Here is a 19,022-nt window from a genome sequence, read left to right as displayed (position 1 = left end):
GTCTGTGAAGGTTGATGTCCAGGATACTGATGGTGTGAGGAAGGTTATATCTCACACTATCAGTATTATGCCTTCTTTATGAAGGATCATAGACAATCTTCTAGTCAAGAGGACAGACATGAAAGATTGGTGTTCAGGATACTGATGGTGTGAGTATGGTTATATCACACACTACCAATCTTATGCCTTCCATATGAAGGATCCTAGACAATATTCAAGTCAAGGGGACAGCTAACACAAATCTGCTGCTTCATCACATGGCAAAAAACCAAAGTGGTGAAGTGGAAGAGGGTAGAGCATCCCAGTCTGTAGAGGTTGATGTCCAGGATACTGATGGTGTGAGGATGGTTATATCACACACTAACAGTCTTGTGCCTTCCATATGAAGGATTCTAGACAATCTTCTAATCAAGGGGACAGCTAACATAAATCTTCTGCTTCATATATCACATGCATGGCTAAAAACCAAAGTGTTGAAGTGGAAGAGGGTAGAGCATCCCAGTCTGTGAAGGATTGGTGTCCAGGATACTGATGGTGTGAGTATGGTTATATTGCACACTACCAGTCTTATGCCTTCCATATGAAGGATCCTGGACAATCTTCAAGTCAAGGGGACAGCTAACCAAAAATTTCTGCTTCATCACATGGCAAAAAAACATAGTGTTGAAGTGGAAGGAAGAGTAAAGCATCCCTGAGTCTGTGAAGGTTGATGTCCAGGATACTGATGGTGTGAGGAAGGTTATATCTCACACTATCAGTCTAAAGCCTTTCTTACGAAGAATCCTAGACATTTTTTAGTCAAGAGGACAGACATGAAAGATTGGTGTCCAGGATACTGGTGGTGTGAGTATGGTTATATCGCACACTATCAGTCTTATGCCTTCCATATGAAGGAGCCTAGACAATCTTTAAGTCAACGTGACAGCTTACCCAAATCTTCTGCTTCATCACATGGCAAAAACCTCAAGTGGTGAAGTGGAAGAGGGTAGAGCATCCTAGTCTTTGAAGGTTGATGTCCAGGATACTGATGGTGTGAGGAAGGTTATATCACACACTATCAGTCTAATGCCTTCAATATGAAGGATCCTCGACAATCGTCAAGTCAAGGGGACAGCTAACCTCTGCATCATCACATGGGAGAAAACCAAAGTGGTGAAGTGGAAGGGGGTAGAGCATCCCAGTCTGTATAGGTTCGTGTCCAGGATACTGATGGTGTGAGGATGGTTATATCTCATATAATCAGTATAATGACTTCCATTAGAAGGATCCTAGACAATCTTCTAGTCAAAAGGACAGACATGAAAGATTGGTGTCAAGGATACTGATGGTGTGAGGATGGTTATATCGCACACTATCAGTCTTGTGCCTTCTATGTGAAGGATCCTAGACAATCTTCAAGACAAGGGGACAGCTAACCTAATCTTCTGCTTCATCACATGGCAAAAACCAAAGTGTTGAAGTGGAAGAAGGTAAAGCATCTCTGTGTCTGTGAAGGTTGATGTGCATGATACTGATGGTGTGAGGAAGGTTATATTGCACACTATCAGTCTTATGCCTTCCATATGGAGAATCCTAGATAATCTTTTAGTCAAGGGGACAGACATGGACGATGATGTTCAGGATACTGATGGTGCGAGTATGGTTATATTGCACACTATCAGTCTTATGCTTTCAATTAGAAGGATCCTAGACAATCTTCTAGTCAATAAGACAGACATGAAAGATTGGTGTCCAGGATACTGATGGTGTGAGTATGGTTATATTGCACACTATCAGTCATATGTCTTCCATATGAAGGATCCTAGACAATCTTCTAGTCAAGAGGACAGCTAACCCAAACCTTCTGCTTCATCACATGGCTTAAACCTAAGTGGAAGAGGGTAGAGCATCCCAGTCTTTGAAGATTGATGTCCAGGATACTGATGGTGTGAGGAAGGTTATATCTCACACTATCAGTCTAATGCCTTCAATATGAAGGACCATAGACAATATTCTAGTCAAGGGGACAGCTGAACCCAATTAGCTTCGTCACATGACAGAAAACCAAAGTGGTGAAGTGGAAGAGGGTAGAGCATCCTTGAGTCTGTGAAAGTTGATGTCCAGGATACTGATGTTGTGAACAAGGTTATATTGCACATTATCAGTCTAATACCTTCCAAATGAAGAATCATAGATCATCTTCTAGTCTAGAAAACCGCTGATCCCAAAATCGTCAATGGCAAAAAAATCCAGTGGTGAAGGGAAAAGGAAATTAGCTATGAATCTGCAATCAAATTTCAGGGGGTAGGTTTGCCCATATTCCTTAACAATGATCAGAACTTCAGTTCCATTGGATCTGTCTTTAAAAATAGGATCTGCCTATAGAAATCTTTTGTTAAAATTGTAGGTTCAAAACTCATATGGCCATAGTAAAAGTGAATTCTCCAATTTTAACAAGTTTATATACCCGCTGTTTTCTAGATCAGTACTATCCAATGTCTTTTGCACAGCTGAATACTTACCATCATAAAACATAGGTCCAAACTGCCTCTCCTTCATCTCACTTTTGCTAATGTTGTGTTTTGAAAAAGTGTAGTAAAAAAGGATAAGGGTAGACTTGGTCCACTTTGGAATGTATTTGTGATTGGTAAGTTTTCCTTCGTTAAATGTGCTTTCTAGTATATGTGACCTTGGAATGAATATCATCTAAATCTTTTATGGTAACAAATTTCCTAGCATTATCTAAACTCTGACAATTAACAGAGAAAAAAAAAGTCCAATTTCTATATTTTTGATGTACAATAAAATAATATGCATCATCAAAATAAACTCATCCTTCAAACAAAGATGGTGGTCATCATATTGACAGTCCAAATTTTTATGACCATGTTATGAATACAGTAGATGATTTTGATTATTAGTTTACAACCTTGTGTTGATTGTAATTTAGTACTGTACAAACAATTATCCAATAGACTATTTTCGTATTACCGACTTTTGACCTTGGAGAATATATTTTTTCTACAGGTTACCTTTTCTATGGAAGGGCATCCTGATACTCGCTTTAGGAAGAGCAACCTAAAGAAGTAAAATCAAGTGTTATGATCTGTACAGACAGTGGTGAAACATGACAAACAAAAATACTCTTCAGTTTTCAAATGAATAATGGTGTAACATTTGTTTCTTTTCCTGTTCTGGTATTTCAAGGAATAGTTTCGTTTACAATCTACCTAACTGAGGGGACCTAAATTTGCTATCAGTCTAACCAAAAGTTGTCTTGGAATTTCACTAATAACTAGACAAAAAATAGAATGACCATTTCTAACTCAGGATGTGCCTTACTTAAAAACAAGATTGAACAGGCTGAAATGTCTCGGCTAGTTTACTGACCATTGATTTTAGGTTCAATGTCATAAAGACAAAGGTTTAACTATAAATGCTATCAGACAGACATATATATATATATATACACCTTCCAATATTTTTTATACACAACATATACTAGTAATTGAACATTTGCTTATGATTATTGAAAAACAAACCCCAAAAAAACTTTCATTGACCAATGAACCATAAAATGAGGTCATTGTGAGATGACACCTGACAGTGATATACACATTTAAACCATACTATACACCAAATATAGTTGACATATTTCTTTAATAAAGTACTTGAAAAAAGACTTAAACACAATACTTAACATTGACCAATGCTCTATGAAAATGAGGTCAAAGTCAATTGATACCTGACAGATAGACTTATACACCTTACAATCATTCAGCATGCCAAATTCAGTTGTCCAGATGATAATAATACTTAAAAACACAACTTTACATTAACCAATGAACCATGAACATGATATCAAGGTCAGATGAAACCTGACAGACTGAAATGTACCCATTACAGTCATTCAAAACACCAAATATAGTTGACCTACTGGTAATAGTATTTGAGAAAGGGACCTATAATCACTTATCTTTAAAATTGATCACTGATCCATGAAATAAGGTTGAGGTCAGGTGAATCTTATCTGACGGACATGTAGACGTTGCAAGGAACCCATATAGCAAATATGGTTATCCTATTTCTCATATATAATACTAGTGACAATTTCACATGACATGATATCAAGGACATTGGACATAGGGCACACAAAAACTTTAATTTGCATATGAGATATGAAGCATCCAGATTTTCTACCTACTGAAATAAAAAGCTTTCAACGCCACCGGATGGTAAAACCTATGTCTTTGAGACACATACTGCAACTTTCATTTCAGGCTATACAATAACTGAGAAGATATAATGGTTCCTTAAATAATTTCATTTGGGTGGAAGTGTTAACAAAAGCATATGTATGTATTTTAAATGAAGTAAGGAAACACTTGAAATTAAAACAAGAATGTGTCCATAGTACACGAATGCCCCACTCGCACTATCATTTTCTATGTTCAGTGGACCGTGAAATTGGGGTCAAAACTTTAATTTGGTATTAAAATTAGAAAGATCATATCATGGGGAACAAGTGTACTAAGTTTCAAGTTGATTGGACTTCAACTTCTTCAAAAACTACCTTGACCAAAAACTTTAACCTGAAGCGTACGGACGAACGGAGGCACAGACCAGAAAACATAATGCCCCTCTACTATCGTAGGTGGGGCATAAAAAATATAAGCATTCAAATCTTATAATTACATTTTCATAATCCAGGATAGTGTAAGAAAATTATAAAAAAAATCAAAATAGGTAAAATTCAAAATGTAAAATAAAGTTTTAAAAATGTCTGATGTTATAAGATTTTATTAACTAACCTGTTTGCTTGTACTAGCCAGCGGAGCTGTGGATTATCTGGACTAAAGGGGTCTGTAGATTAAGGTAAATGGCGACTGTAAGACAAATGCCTCTTCCTTTCGATGTACCAACTGTAAGACACCTGCCTCTTCCTTTCCATATACCAACTGTAAAACACAGGCCTCTTCCTTTCCATATACCAACTGTAAGACACCTGCCTCTTCCTTTCGATGTACCAACTGTAAAACACCTGCCTCTTCCTTTCCATATACCAACTGTAAGACACCTGCCTCTTCCTTTCCATATACCAAATGTAAAACACATGCCTCTTCCTTTCCATATACCAACTGTAAAACACATGCCTCTTCCTTTCCATATACCAACTGTAAGACACCTGCCTCTTCCTTTCCATATACCAGCTGTAAGACACCTGCCTCTTCCTTTCCATATACCAACTGTAAGACACCTGCCTCTTCCTTTCGATGTACCAACTGTAAAACACATGCCTCTTCCTTTCCATATACCAACTGTAAGACACCTGCCTCTTCCTTTCCATATACCAACTGTAAGACACCTGCCTCTTCCTTTCCATATACCAACTGTAAGACACCTGCCTCTTCCTTTCCATATACCAACTGTAAAACACATGCCTCTTCCTTTCCATATACCAACTGTAAGACACCTGCCTCTTCCTTTCCATATACCAACTGTAAGACACCTGCCTCTTCCTTTCCATGTACCAAATGTAAAACACATGCCTCTTCCTTTCCATATACCAACTGTAAAACACATGCCTCTTCCTTTCCATATACCAACTGTAAGACACCTGCCTCTTCCTTTCCATATACCAACTGTAAAACACATGCCTCTTCCTTTCCATATACCAGCTGTAAGACACCTGCCTCTTCCTTTCCATATACCAACTGTAAGACACCTGCCTCTTCCTTTCGATGTACCAACTGTAAAACACATGCCTCTTCCTTTCCATATACCAACTGTAAGACACCTGCCTCTTCCTTTCCATATACCAACTGTAAGACACCTGCCTCTTCCTTTCCATATACCAACTGTAAGACACCTGCCTCTTCCTTTCCATATACCAACTGTAAGACACCTGCCTCTTCCTTTCGATGTACCAACTGTAAAACACATGCCTCTTCCTTTCCATATACCAACTGTAAGACACCTGCCTCTTCCTTTCCATATACCAACTGTAAAACACATGCCTCTTCCTTTCCATATACCAACTGTAAGACACCTGCCTCTTCCTTTCGATGTACCAACTGTAAAACACATGCCTCTTCCTTTCCATATACCAACTGTAAGACACCTGCCTCTTCCTTTCCATATACCAACTGTAAGACACCTGCCTCTTCCTTTCCATATACCAACTGTAAGACACCTGCCTCTTCCTTTCGATGTACCAACTGTAAAACACATGCCTCTTCCTTTCCATATACCAACTGTAAGACACCTGCCTCTTCCTTTCGATGTACCAACTGTAAAACACCTGCCTCTTCCTTTCCAGATACCAACTGTAAGACACCTGCCTCTTCCTTTCGATGTACCAACTGTAAAACACATGCCTCTTCCTTTCCATATACCAACTGTAAGACACCTGCCTCTTCCTTTCCATATACCAACTGTAAGACACCTGCCTCTTCCTTTCCATATACCAACTGTAAGACACCTGCCTCTTCCTTTCCATATACCAACTGTAAAACACCTGCCTCTTCCTTTCCATATACCAACTGTAAAACACATGCCTCTTCCTTTCGATGTACCAACTGTAAGACACCTGCCTCTTCCTTTCCATATACCAACTGTAAGACACCTGCCTCTTCCTTTCCATATACCAACTGTAAAACACCTGCCTCTTCCTTTCCATATACCAACTGTAAAACACATGCCTCTTCCTTTCGATGTACCAACTGTAAAACACCTGCCTCTTCCTTTCCATGTACCAACTGTAAGACACCTGCCTCTTCCTTTCCATATACCAACTGTAAAACACATGCCTCTTCCTTTCCATATACCAACTGTAAGACACCTGCCTCTTCCTTTCCATATACCAACTGTAAGACACCTGCCTCTTCCTTTCGATGTACCAACTGTAAAACACATGCCTCTTCCTTTCCATATACCAACTGTAAGACACCTGCCTCTTCCTTTCCATATACCAACTGTAAGACACCTGCCTCTTCCTTTCGATGTACCAACTGTAAAACACCTGCCTCTTCCTTTCCATATACCAACTGTAAGACACCTGCCTCTTCCTTTCCATGTACCAACTGTAAGACACCTGCCTCTTCCTTTCCATATACCAACTGTAAGACACCTGCCTCTTCCTTTCGATGGATCAACTGTAAGACACCTGCCTCTTCCTTTCGATGGATCAACTGTAAGACACCTGCCTCTTCCTTTCCATATACCAACTGTAAAACACATGCCTCTTCCTTTCCATATACCAACTGTAAAACACATGCCTCTTCCTTTCCATATACCAACTGTAAGACACCTGCCTCTTCCTTTCCATATACCAACTGTAAGACACCTGCCTCTTCCTTTCGATGTACCAACTGTAAAACACCTGCCTCTTCCTTTCCATATACCAACTGTAAGACACCTGCCTCTTCCTTTCCATGTACCAACTGTAAGACACATGCCTCTTCCTTTCCATATACCAACTGTAAGACACCTGCCTCTTCCTTTCCATATACCAACTGTAAAACACATGCCTCTTCCTTTCCATATACCAACTGTAAGACACCTGCCTCTTCCTTTCCATATACCAACTGTAAGACACCTGCCTCTTCCTTTCGATGTACCAACTGTAAAACACATGCCTATTCCTTTCCATATACCAACTGTAAGACACCTGCCTCTTCCTTTCCATATACCAACTGTAAGACACCTGCCTCTTCCTTTCGATGTACCAACTGTAAAACACATGCCTCTTCCTTTCCATATACCAACTGTAAGACACCTGCCTCTTCCTTTCGATGTACCAACTGTAAAACACCTGCCTCTTCCTTTCCATATACCAACTGTAAGACACCTGCCTCTTCCTTTCCATATACCAACTGTAAGAAACCTGCCTCTTCCTTTCCATATACCAACTGTAAGACACCTGCCTCTTCCTTTCCATATACCAACTGTAAGACACCTGCCTCTTCCTTTCGATGTACCAACTGTAAAACACATGCCTCTTCCTTTCCATATACCAACTGTAAAACACATGCCTCTTCCTTTCCATATACCAACTGTAAGACACCTGCCTCTTCCTTTCGATGTACCAACTGTAAGACACCTGCCTCTTCCTTTCGATGTACCAACTGTAAAACACCTGCCTCTTCCTTTCGATGTACCAACTGTAAGACACCTGCCTCTTCCTTTCGATGTACCAACTGTAAGACACCTGCCTCTTCCTTTCGATGTACCAACTGTAAGACACCTGCCTCTTCCTTTCGATGTACCAACTGTAAGACACCTGCCTCTTCCTTTCGATGTACCAACTGTAAAACACCTGCCTCTTCCTTTCGATGTACCAACTGTAAGACACCTGCCTCTTCCTTTCGATGTACCAACTGTAAGACACCTGCCTCTTCCTTTCGATGTACCAACTGTAAAACACCTGCCTCTTCCTTTCGATGTACCAACTGTAAAACACATGCCTCTTCCTTTCCATATACCAACTGTAAGACACCTGCCTCTTCCTTTCGATGTACCAACTGTAAAACACCTGCCTCTTCCTTTCCATATACCAACTGTAAGACAAATGCCTCTTCCTTTCGATGTACCAACTGTAAGACACCTGCCTCTTCCTTTCCATATACCAACTGTAAGACACCTTCCTCTTCCTTTCCATATACCAACTGTAAGACACCTGCCTCTTCCTTTCCATATACCAACTGTAAGACACCTGCCTCTTCCTTTCGATGTACCAACTGTAAAACACCTGCCTCTTCCTTTCCATATACCAACTGTAAGACACCTGCCTCTTCCTTTCGATATACCAACTGTAAAACACATGCCTCTTCCTTTCGATGTACCAACTGTAAGACACCTGCCTCTTCCTTTCCATATACCAACTGTAAGACACCTGCCTCTTCCTTTCCATATACCAACTGTAAGACACCTGCCTCTTCCTTTCGATGTACCAACTGTAAAACACATGCCTCTTCCTTTCCATATACCAACTGTAAGACACCTGCCTCTTCCTTTCCATATACCAACTGTAAGACACCTGCCTCTTTTTTTCCATATACCAACTGTAAAACACCTGCCTCTTCCTTTCCATATACCAACTGTAAGACACCTGCCTCTTCCTTTCGATGTACCAACTGTAAAACACATGCCTCTTCCTTTCCATGTACCAACTGTAAGACACCTGCCTCTTCCTTTCGATGTACCAACTGTAAAACACATGCCTCTTCCTTTCCATATACCAACTGTAAGACACCTGCCTCTTCCTTTCCATATACCAACTGTAAGACACCTGCCTCTTCCTTTCGATGTACCAACTGTAAAACACCTGCCTCTTCCTTTCCATATACCAACTGTAAGACACCTGCCTCTTCCTTTCCATATACCAACTGTAAGACACCTGCCTCTTCCTTTCCATATACCAACTGTAAGACACCTGCCTCTTCCTTTCCAGATACCAAATGTAAGACACCTGCCTCTTCCTTTCGATGTACCAACTGTAAAACACCTGCATCTTCCTTTCCATATACCAACTGTAAGACACCTGCCTCTTCCTTTCCATGTACCAACTGTACGACACCTGCCTCTTTTTTTCCATATACCAACTGTAAAACACATGCCTCTTCCTTTCCATATACCAACTGTAAGACACCTGCCTCTTCCTTTCCATATACCAACTGTAAAACACCTGCCTCTTCCTTTCCATATACCAACTGTAAGACACCTGCCTCTTCCTTTCCATATACCAACTGTAAGACACCTGCCTCTTCCTTTCCATATACCAACTGTAAAACACCTGCCTCTTCCTTTCCATATACCAACTGTAAAACACCTGCCTCTTCCTTTCGATGTACCAACTGTAAAACACCTGCCTCTTCCTTTCGATGTACCAACTGTAAAACACCTGCCTCTTCCTTTCGATGTACCAACTGTAAAACACCTGCCTCTTCCTTTCGATGTACCAACTGTAAAACACCTGCCTCTTCCTTTCGATATACCAACTGTAAAACACCTGCCTCTTCCTTTCGATGTACCAACTGTAAAACACCTGCCTCTTCCTTTCGATGTACCAACTGTAAAACACCTGCCTCTTCCTTTCCATATACCAACTGTAAGACACCTGCCTCTTCCTTTCCATATACCAACTGTAAAACACCTGCCTCTTCCTTTCGATATACCAACTGTAAGACACCTGCCTCTTCCTTTCCATATACCAACTGTAAGACACCTGCCTCTTCCTTTCGTTGTACCAACTGTAAAACACCTGCCTCTTCCTTTCGATGTACCAACTGTAAAACACCTGCCTCTTCCTTTCGATGTACCAACTGTAAGACACCTGCCTCTTCCTTTCGATGTACCAACTGTAAGACACCTGCCTCTTCCTTTCCATATACCAACTGTAAGACACCTGCCTCTTCCTTTCGATGTACCAACTGTAAGACACCTGCCTCTTCCTTTCCATATACCAACTGTAAGACACCTGCCTCTTCCTTTCCATATACCAACTGTAAGACACCTGCCTCTTCCTTTCCATATACCAACTGTAAGACACCTGCCTCTTCCTTTCCATATACCAACTGTAAGACACCTGCCTCTTCCTTTCCATATACCAACTGTAAGACACCTGCCTCTTCCTTTCCATATACCAACTGTAAAACACCTGCCTCTTCCTTTCCATATACCAACTGTAAAACACCTGCCTCTTCCTTTCGATATACCAACTGTAAGACACCTGCCTCTTCCTTTCCATATACCAACTGTAAGACACCTGCCTCTTCCTTTCGATGTACCAACTGTAAAACACCTGCCTCTTCCTTTCCATATACCAACTGTAAGACACCTGCCTCTTCCTTTCCAGATACCAAATGTAAAACACATGCCTCTTCCTTTCCATATACCAACTGTAAAACACATGCCTCTTCCTTTCCATATACCAACTGTAAGACACCTGCCTCTTCCTTTCGATGTACCAACTGTAAGACACCTGCCTCTTCCTTTCCATATACCAACTGTAAAACACATGCTTCTTCCTTTCGATGTACCAACTGTAAGACACCTGCCTCTTCCTTTCCATGTACCAACTGTACGACACCTGCCTCTTTTTTTCCATATACCAACTGTAAAACACCTGCCTCTTCCTTTCCATATACCAACTGTAAGACACATGCCTCTTCCTTTCCATATACCAACTGTAAAACACATGCTTCTTCCTTTCGATGTACCAACTGTAAGACACCTGCCTCTTCCTTTCCATATACCAACTGTAAGACACCTGCCTCTTCCTTTCCATATACCAACTGTAAGACACCTGCCTCTTCCTTTCCATGTACCAACTGTACGACACCTGCCTCTTTTTTTCCATATACCAACTGTAAAACACCTGCCTCTTCCTTTCCATATACCAACTGTAAGACACCTGCCTCTTCCTTTCCATGTACCAACTGTACGACACCTGCCTCTTTTTTTCCATATACCAACTGTAAGACACCTGCCTCTTCCTTTCCATATACCAACTGTAAGACACCTGCCTCTTCCTTTCCATATACCAAATGTAAGACACCTGCCTCTTCCTTTCGACATACCAGTTTCAAGTCTCTGTTTTGACTTTGGCATTAGGTATCCAGCCAAGTTGTTAATTGTTTTTCAAGAATAAAAATGGTAATTAAAATGTTGATGAAAAGTAAAATATCCCATTTACATTTTTGATCCCCTTTTTTTTACAAAAACGATTAAACATTTTAATCTAAAAACTTTATAAAAACAGTTAAGCATCCCCATTTAAAAAAATCACAAAAACAGTTAAACTTCCCCATTTAAAAACTTTACAAAAACAGTTTAACTTCCCCATTTAAAAACTTTATAAAAACAGTTAAACATCCTCATTAAAACATCAAATTAAACATCCCCTTTGAAAAACTTTACAAAAACAGTTACACATCCCCATTTTAAAAGCTTTACAAAACAAATAAACATCTCCTTTAAAACTTGACAAAAACAGTTAAACATCCCCATTTAAAAAACTTTACAAAACAATTAAACATCCCCATTCAAAAACTTTACAAAAACGATTAAACATCCCCATTTAAAAAATCACAAAAACAGTTAAACATCACCTTGAAAAACTTTACAAAACAGTTAAACATCCCCTTGAAAACCTTTACAAAACAATTAAACATCCCCATTTAAATCTTTACAAAACAGTTAAACATCCCCATTTAAAATCTTTACAAAAACAGTAAAACATCCCCATTTATGTTTTTTTACAAAAACAGTTAAACATTCCGATTAAAAAAACTTGGCAAAACAGTAAAACATCCCCATTTAAAAACTTTACAAAATACAGTTAAACATTCTCATTAAAACATCAAGTTAAAAAATCTCCTTTGATAAACTTTACAAAAACAGTTAACCATTTTAAAAACTTTACAAAACAGTTAAACATCCCCATTTAAAAAACTTTACAAAAACAATTAAACATCCCCATGGAAAAACTTTACAAAAACAGTTAAACTCTCCCCATCTAAACATAATCACAAAAACAGTTAAACATCCCCTCGATAAACTTTACAAAACAGTTAAACATCCCCTTGAAAAACTTTACAAAACTGTTAAACATCCCCATTTAAAATCTTTACAAAAACAGTTAAATATCCCCATTTTTTTTTTTTTACAAAAATAGTTAAACATTCCAATTTAAAAACTTGACAAAACAGTTAAACATCCCCATTTAAAAACTTTACAACAAACAGTTAAACATTCTCATTAAAACATCAAGTTAAAAAATCCCCTTTGATAAACTTTACAAAATCAGTTAACTATTTTAAAAACTTTACAAAACAAATAAACATCCCCTTTTAAAACTTGACAAAAACAGTTAAACATCCCCATTTAAAAGACTTTACAAAAACAATTAAACATCCCCATTGAAAAACGTTACAAAAACAGTTTAACTCCCCCATTTAAAAAAAAAATCACAAAAACAGTTAAAAATCCCCGTTTGAAATCTTTACAAAAACAGTTAAACATCCCCATTTTTTTTTTTTACAAAAACAGTTAAATATTCCCTTTAAAAACTTGACAACACAGTCAAACATTCCCATTTAAAAACTTAATTAATCATCCCCATTCAAAAAACTTGACAAAACAAATAAACATCCCCATTCAAAAATTTTATAAAAACAGTTAATTATCCCCATTTAAAACTTGCAAAAACAGTTACTTGGTACATATGGTGCGACATGGATTGAATTTTTTTATTTTTTTTTCTCGGTCAAACTGAGCCTCCTCACTCTCAATTTGTGGATGCATTGTGGTACATATGGTAGGGGACGTTACTATACCTAAATGGGAGGTATAGTAACTGTGAACCCCAAACACAGAAGGCGACTTAACTTCCCATATGTATTCACAAGTATCCAATGCTTACCATGTTTTTCATGTCAGTCACTGAAAATAATTTTTTAATGTAACAACTGAAGCAATTCAATAATATTAGTATAATAATATCTAAGTTTTTTTCTTGGTCCTATAATAGTAAAGTTTTACTAACCAGTCCATTATCACTGAACTAGTACATAATTTTGTTTCGGGGCCCACTGAAGCACGCCTCTGATGGTTGGGCGAATTGGTGGAAGATCCATTGGTGGCCTTCTGCTGTTTGCTGCTCGTTGGTCGGGTTATTGTCTCTTTGACACATTCCCAATTTCCATTCTCAATTTTATTCTTAAAGGTTTTTGAATGTATGGGGAAAGTTGTGGCCATATGGTAAACAGTGTGACAGAAACTCAACAATACAGCTCAACCAGAAATATAGGAAGATGTCAAAACAGTCTTTAACAGTAAACTATCATAACTTATAGTATTAATGGTATTCCAAAGTTATATGGTGAACTTTCTTTTGTATTGAAATCCTTGATAATTAATTTTTTATCTTTGATCCGTGGTCTTTATAGATAGTAGTGTCTCATTGGTAAATTCTATCACAACTCCTTATTGGCTGAGCGGACAACTGTAGGTTTTTTGTGTTGATTACAAATTTAGTTACACTTCATACAATACTTGAATTTGAGAACGGAAATGGAAAATATGTACATAATAGAGTTTCTCAGTTAATTCTTTAGAATAATTAATTGTCAGAGAAACTCCTGATCTTAAACAATATTTATGACTTCCTTAAAACTAAACAAATGAAACAAGTGTGGCATTAACTCCAGTAAATCAATCTATGAACACATATACAATAGTTATCAAAAGTACCAGGATTATAATTTAGTACGCCAGACGCGCGTTTCGTCTACATGAGACTCATCAGTGACGCTCAAATCGAAATATTGATAAAGCCAAACATGTACAAAGTTGAAGAGTGTGTCATACAAAAACATATTATAGAAACTATGAAATAAAGATAAAGAAAGGATATATATATCTATCCAAAGGTCTATTTTTGTGGAATGTCACTAAGCACAACCATCAAGAATCAGTATATAAGTATTATGTAATAAGTGTCATGAAAAAAAAAAACTTTTTCTAACATTTTTGTTTTTTTCTTTAATAGATTAAAGGTTACAATTATATATCTATAAAAAGTATTGAGAACATTCTTCATTTCATACATAATCAGAAGTTAGCATCTAAAACAAATTCTCTTCAAATCACAAGAAGAAAGTAAAATTAAGATATTCAGGTCTTTAAATGCACACACATTTGTTTGTAACATCTGATTCTTTGCCTTGTAAGTCTTCATATGATAAATGTCATACAAATGCTAGTCAGATACATCCACTCTTTGCAATAACAATCAATTATGAATTATTGTCACATGATTCAGTGCTGTACTAAGACCATCTATTTAAATGTAACTCTTTGCTGCTGTGATTCCTCTTCAAACAATAACTTGTCCTGAACTTCTGCCTATACATACTGAAAAATAAAAACAAGATTTAAGTTTTGTTTATGATTGGACTTAAATCATCCTAAAACAAAACATTCATATATGCAAAGTTCAGTTGAATATTTAAATTGGTAAATGAACATGATTGTCGTTGATTAATGTCTGCCATATTATTATTTTTTTTGTAAAATGTAATCCAATGTTATTTTCTTTTAATCCTATGGCTAAATCTCACACTTTGTTTAATCATTGGTTAAAGAATTTAGATTGAATAAAATTGAGAATGGAAATTGGGCATGTATCAAAGAGATATCAACCCGACAAAGAGCAGACAACAGCCGAAATTTAGATATAACCTTGCTTCAAGACATCTGTTAAAACTTTAACCAAGGGATAGTTTTGTCTAAAAGTATGATTCCCTGTTTGTTACAAGATTGGAAAAGTCTCTCAAGGTGGTACCAAACATGTTTTCAACTTCACTACTTGGAACTCTTGTTACATGTTTTAATAGCTTCCTTGTGAGCAGCAAGTTTACCCTTCTATCAAGAAAATCATGATAAGAAACTCAAGCCTTGGAATATTGTATCAACTATAATCAATATAATATACTCCATATGCAGGCATTGATTGGCGCTACAAGAATGTTGCTAAATAGAAACAGAAATTTCACAATTTGGGAAGCCGAAATGATCTCTTTTGATATAAAGTTTTGTTCTCAACAAACCCTCATTGTCAATTTCTAGATGTTAGTCATGATATGTGACAGACTGAACTGAATGTGTTGTATCCTTTATTTCAAGTTTAATGAGATAGATGCATTCAACAGTCACCAAACTTGAATTATTCTGTGAGTTGAAATCATCTTTGAGGCGGAAAGTGAAGTTAAAGGATAATGCTAGCTTGTTTTCGTTCTTCCTAGGAAGACCCTGTATGAAGTAAGCCTTATATGAGAATTGGAACAATAAAATTGAGAATGGAAATGGGGAGTGTGTCAAAGAGACAACAACCTGACCATAGAACAAACAACAGCAGAAGGTCACAAACAGGTCTTCAATTCAGCGAGAAATTCCCGCACCCGGAGGCGTCCTTCAGCTGGCCCCCAAACAAATATATATACCAGTTCAGTGATAATGAACGCCATACTAAACTCCAAATTGTACACATGAAACTAAAATTAAAAATATTAATACAAGACTAACAAAGACCAGAGTCTCCTGACTTGGGACAGGCGCAAAAATGCGGTGGGATTAAACAAGTTTATGGGATCTCAACACTCCCCCTATACCTCTAGCCAATGTAGAAAAGTAAACGCATAACAATACGCACATTAAAATTCAGTTCAAGAGAAGGATAAGCATCTAAAACAAGTTGAAGAAGGATAAGCATCTATAAGTTAACAAAAAGAGGTGCACAGTTGGCTCGCATGTGAATGTTGATTGTTTGTTGCCACATACATCCTCCAAACGTAAACAAGAGGCTCTCAAGAGCCTGAATGGCTCACCTGTATTTTAGAGGAGAAGATTTTTTTAAATGTTAGCAAACTTGATGAACAAATTGTGTAAAATTGTCTTTCAAGACAGTCACTTTAACTTTTTTGTAGATCTTACTTTGCTGAACATTATTGCTGTTTACAATTTATATCTATTTATAATGATATTCAAAATAATAACAACAAGAGTGCACACACTGAAATGTCTCGCCTTCTTTACAAATCATTGATATTATGTTGATAGTCCTAAGTATAAAGCTTTATTACAACTGTCACATAAACGTTATATTAACCAAGATAACTAAACAAAGACCAATGAACCATGAAAATGAGGTCAAGGTCAGATGAACCATGCCAGGCTGACATGTACAGCTAACAATGCTTCCATAAAACAAATATAGTTGACCTAATACTTATAGTTTAAGAAAAATAGACCAAAACACAAAAACTTAACACTGAGCAATGAACCGTGAAAATGAGGTCAAGGTCAAATAAAACCTGCGCGACTAATATATAAATCATAAAATATTTCCATACACTAAATATAGTTGACCTATGGCGTATAGTATCAGATAAAAAGACCAAAACTGAAAAACTTAACTTTGACCACTGAACCATGAAAATGAGGTCAAGGTCAGATGACATCTGTCCGCTAGACATGTACACCTTACAGTCCTTCCATACACCGAATATACTAGCCCTATTGCTTATAGTATCTGAGATATGGACTTGACCACCAAAACTTAACCTTATTCACTGAGCCATGAAATGAGGTCGAGGTCAAGTGAAAACTGTCTGACGGGCATGAAGACCTTGCAAGGTACGCACATACCAAATATAGTTATCCTATTACTAATAATAAGAGAGAATTCAACATTACAAAAAATCTGAACTTTTTTTTCAAGTGGTCACTGAACCATGAAAATGAGGTCAAGGACATTGGACATGTAACTGACGGAGACTTCGTAACATGAGGCATCTATATACAAAGTATGAAGCATCCAGGTCTTCCACCGTGAGCTAACACCGCCGCCGCCGTAGCCGCCGTAGCCGCCGGATCACTATCCCTATGTCGAGCTTTCTGCAACAAAAGTTGCAGGCTCGACAAAAAACTGCAAAATTTCGTTAGAACTACCAATTCAGTGGCAGTAACCAAACAATGGGTTGTTCGATTCGTTAGAAAATTTCAGAGCTGATAGTTTTTCACCTATTGAACAATTAAACCCCGTGTCAGATTTGCTCAAAGCTTTAGCTTTTGAGATATAAGCCAAAAACTGCATTTGACCCCTATGTTCTATTTTTAGCCATGGCGGCCATGTTTGTTGATGGATCATAACTTTGGATAAAATCTATAAACTAGATACCCTAAGGAACATTTAGTTACAGTTTGAAGGTATTTGGCCCAGTAGTTTCAGAGGAGAAGATGTTTCAATTATTGAATTACGACGACAGACGACGGACGACGACGACGACGGACGCCAAGTGATTGCATAAGCTCACATGGGGCCATTGGGCTCCTGTGAGCTAAAAATGTGTTGTCAATAAAGAATCAGGCATCTTGTCAGTTTCAGAGAATGTTTTGTTTGAATCAGAGTGACCTTTTAGTTTAATAGGATGTTTTAAAATAGGAATGAAAATTCAAAACAGTTTGTCTTATCTGTCTTACTAACAAGGAAAATCTGACATAAGCTGTGTTCACACCAAACGCTGTGTAATGGTCCAAGACCAGTTATTGATTGCCCTTTGATTTTCGTTGTCCGCGAATATAGTCCCTAGTGTGGACAGTGTGTTACCTTCCAAATTTATTTCTCTATGTTTTATGCCTCACATAGCAAGTAGGGGGATGAAATGGCACTGTAAAAAAAAATTGGGTCATAGATTTTAAAGTAAAGGAGTGATTTGGTCCAGCTGAAAAAGGTTAAAAATAGTGCACACGCTGAAATGTCTCGCCTTCTTTATTAATCATTGATATTCATTTGATAGTCCTAAATATAAAGCTTTATTACAACTGTCATATAAACTTAACATTAACGAAGAAAACTAAACATATACCAATGAACCATATGAAAATGAGGTCCAGGTCAGATGGACAATGCCAGACAGACATGAATAGATAACAATTCTTCCATACAACAAATACAGTTGACCTATCGCTCATAGATTAAGAAAAACAGACCAAAACACAAGAACTTAATTAACAATGAACAATGAACCGTGAAAATGGGGTCAAGGTCAAATAAAAATTGTGAGACTGACATATAGATCATAAAATATTTCCATACATCAAATATAGTTGACCTATTACATATAGAATAAGAAAAAAAGACCAAAACTCAAAAACTAAATTTTGACCACTGAACCATGAAAATGAGGTAGAAGTCAGATGACATCTGCCAGCTAGACATGTACACCTTACAATCATTCCATATACCAAATATAGTAAACCTATTGCATATAGTATAAAATATAAAGCTCTTAAGAAGTTAGCTTACTGTGGCTACAAATTGAAACGATACGAAAATTTCGTCTTCTAATTTGAAATTGCCGCCAACAGCATGAACAGTTGAACTTATTGATAGACTACTGACGTTGTACTACGTATTTACGACAAACAATTATATTACTACGACTTTTGCCATTTTGAAAATCTAAACTACTTGTCTTTAG

General features: G+C 37.5%; 1 protein-coding gene across 1 annotated transcript; it reads right to left on the bottom strand.

Annotated features, from left to right (window-relative positions):
• Positions 1-253: 253 nt before the first annotated feature.
• Positions 254-13,284, bottom strand: LOC139500385 (uncharacterized). Its single transcript, XM_071289126.1, has 9 exons — positions 13,253-13,284; positions 10,767-11,580; positions 9,363-9,581; positions 8,715-8,882; positions 7,059-7,241; positions 6,483-6,773; positions 5,439-5,549; positions 5,011-5,117; positions 254-404 (listed from the first exon to the last, which is right to left on the bottom strand). Exons 1-9 carry the CDS (start codon positions 13,282-13,284, stop codon positions 254-256), a joined length of 2,076 nt encoding a protein of 691 aa, XP_071145227.1.
• Positions 13,285-19,022: the final 5,738 nt, after the last annotated feature.

The sequence above is a fragment of the Mytilus edulis genome, chromosome 13, assembly GCF_963676685.1.
Source record: "Mytilus edulis chromosome 13, xbMytEdul2.2, whole genome shotgun sequence".
NCBI classification, from domain to species: Eukaryota; Metazoa; Mollusca; class Bivalvia; order Mytilida; family Mytilidae; genus Mytilus; species Mytilus edulis.
This window is presented reverse-complemented; position numbering and strand designations above follow the sequence as displayed.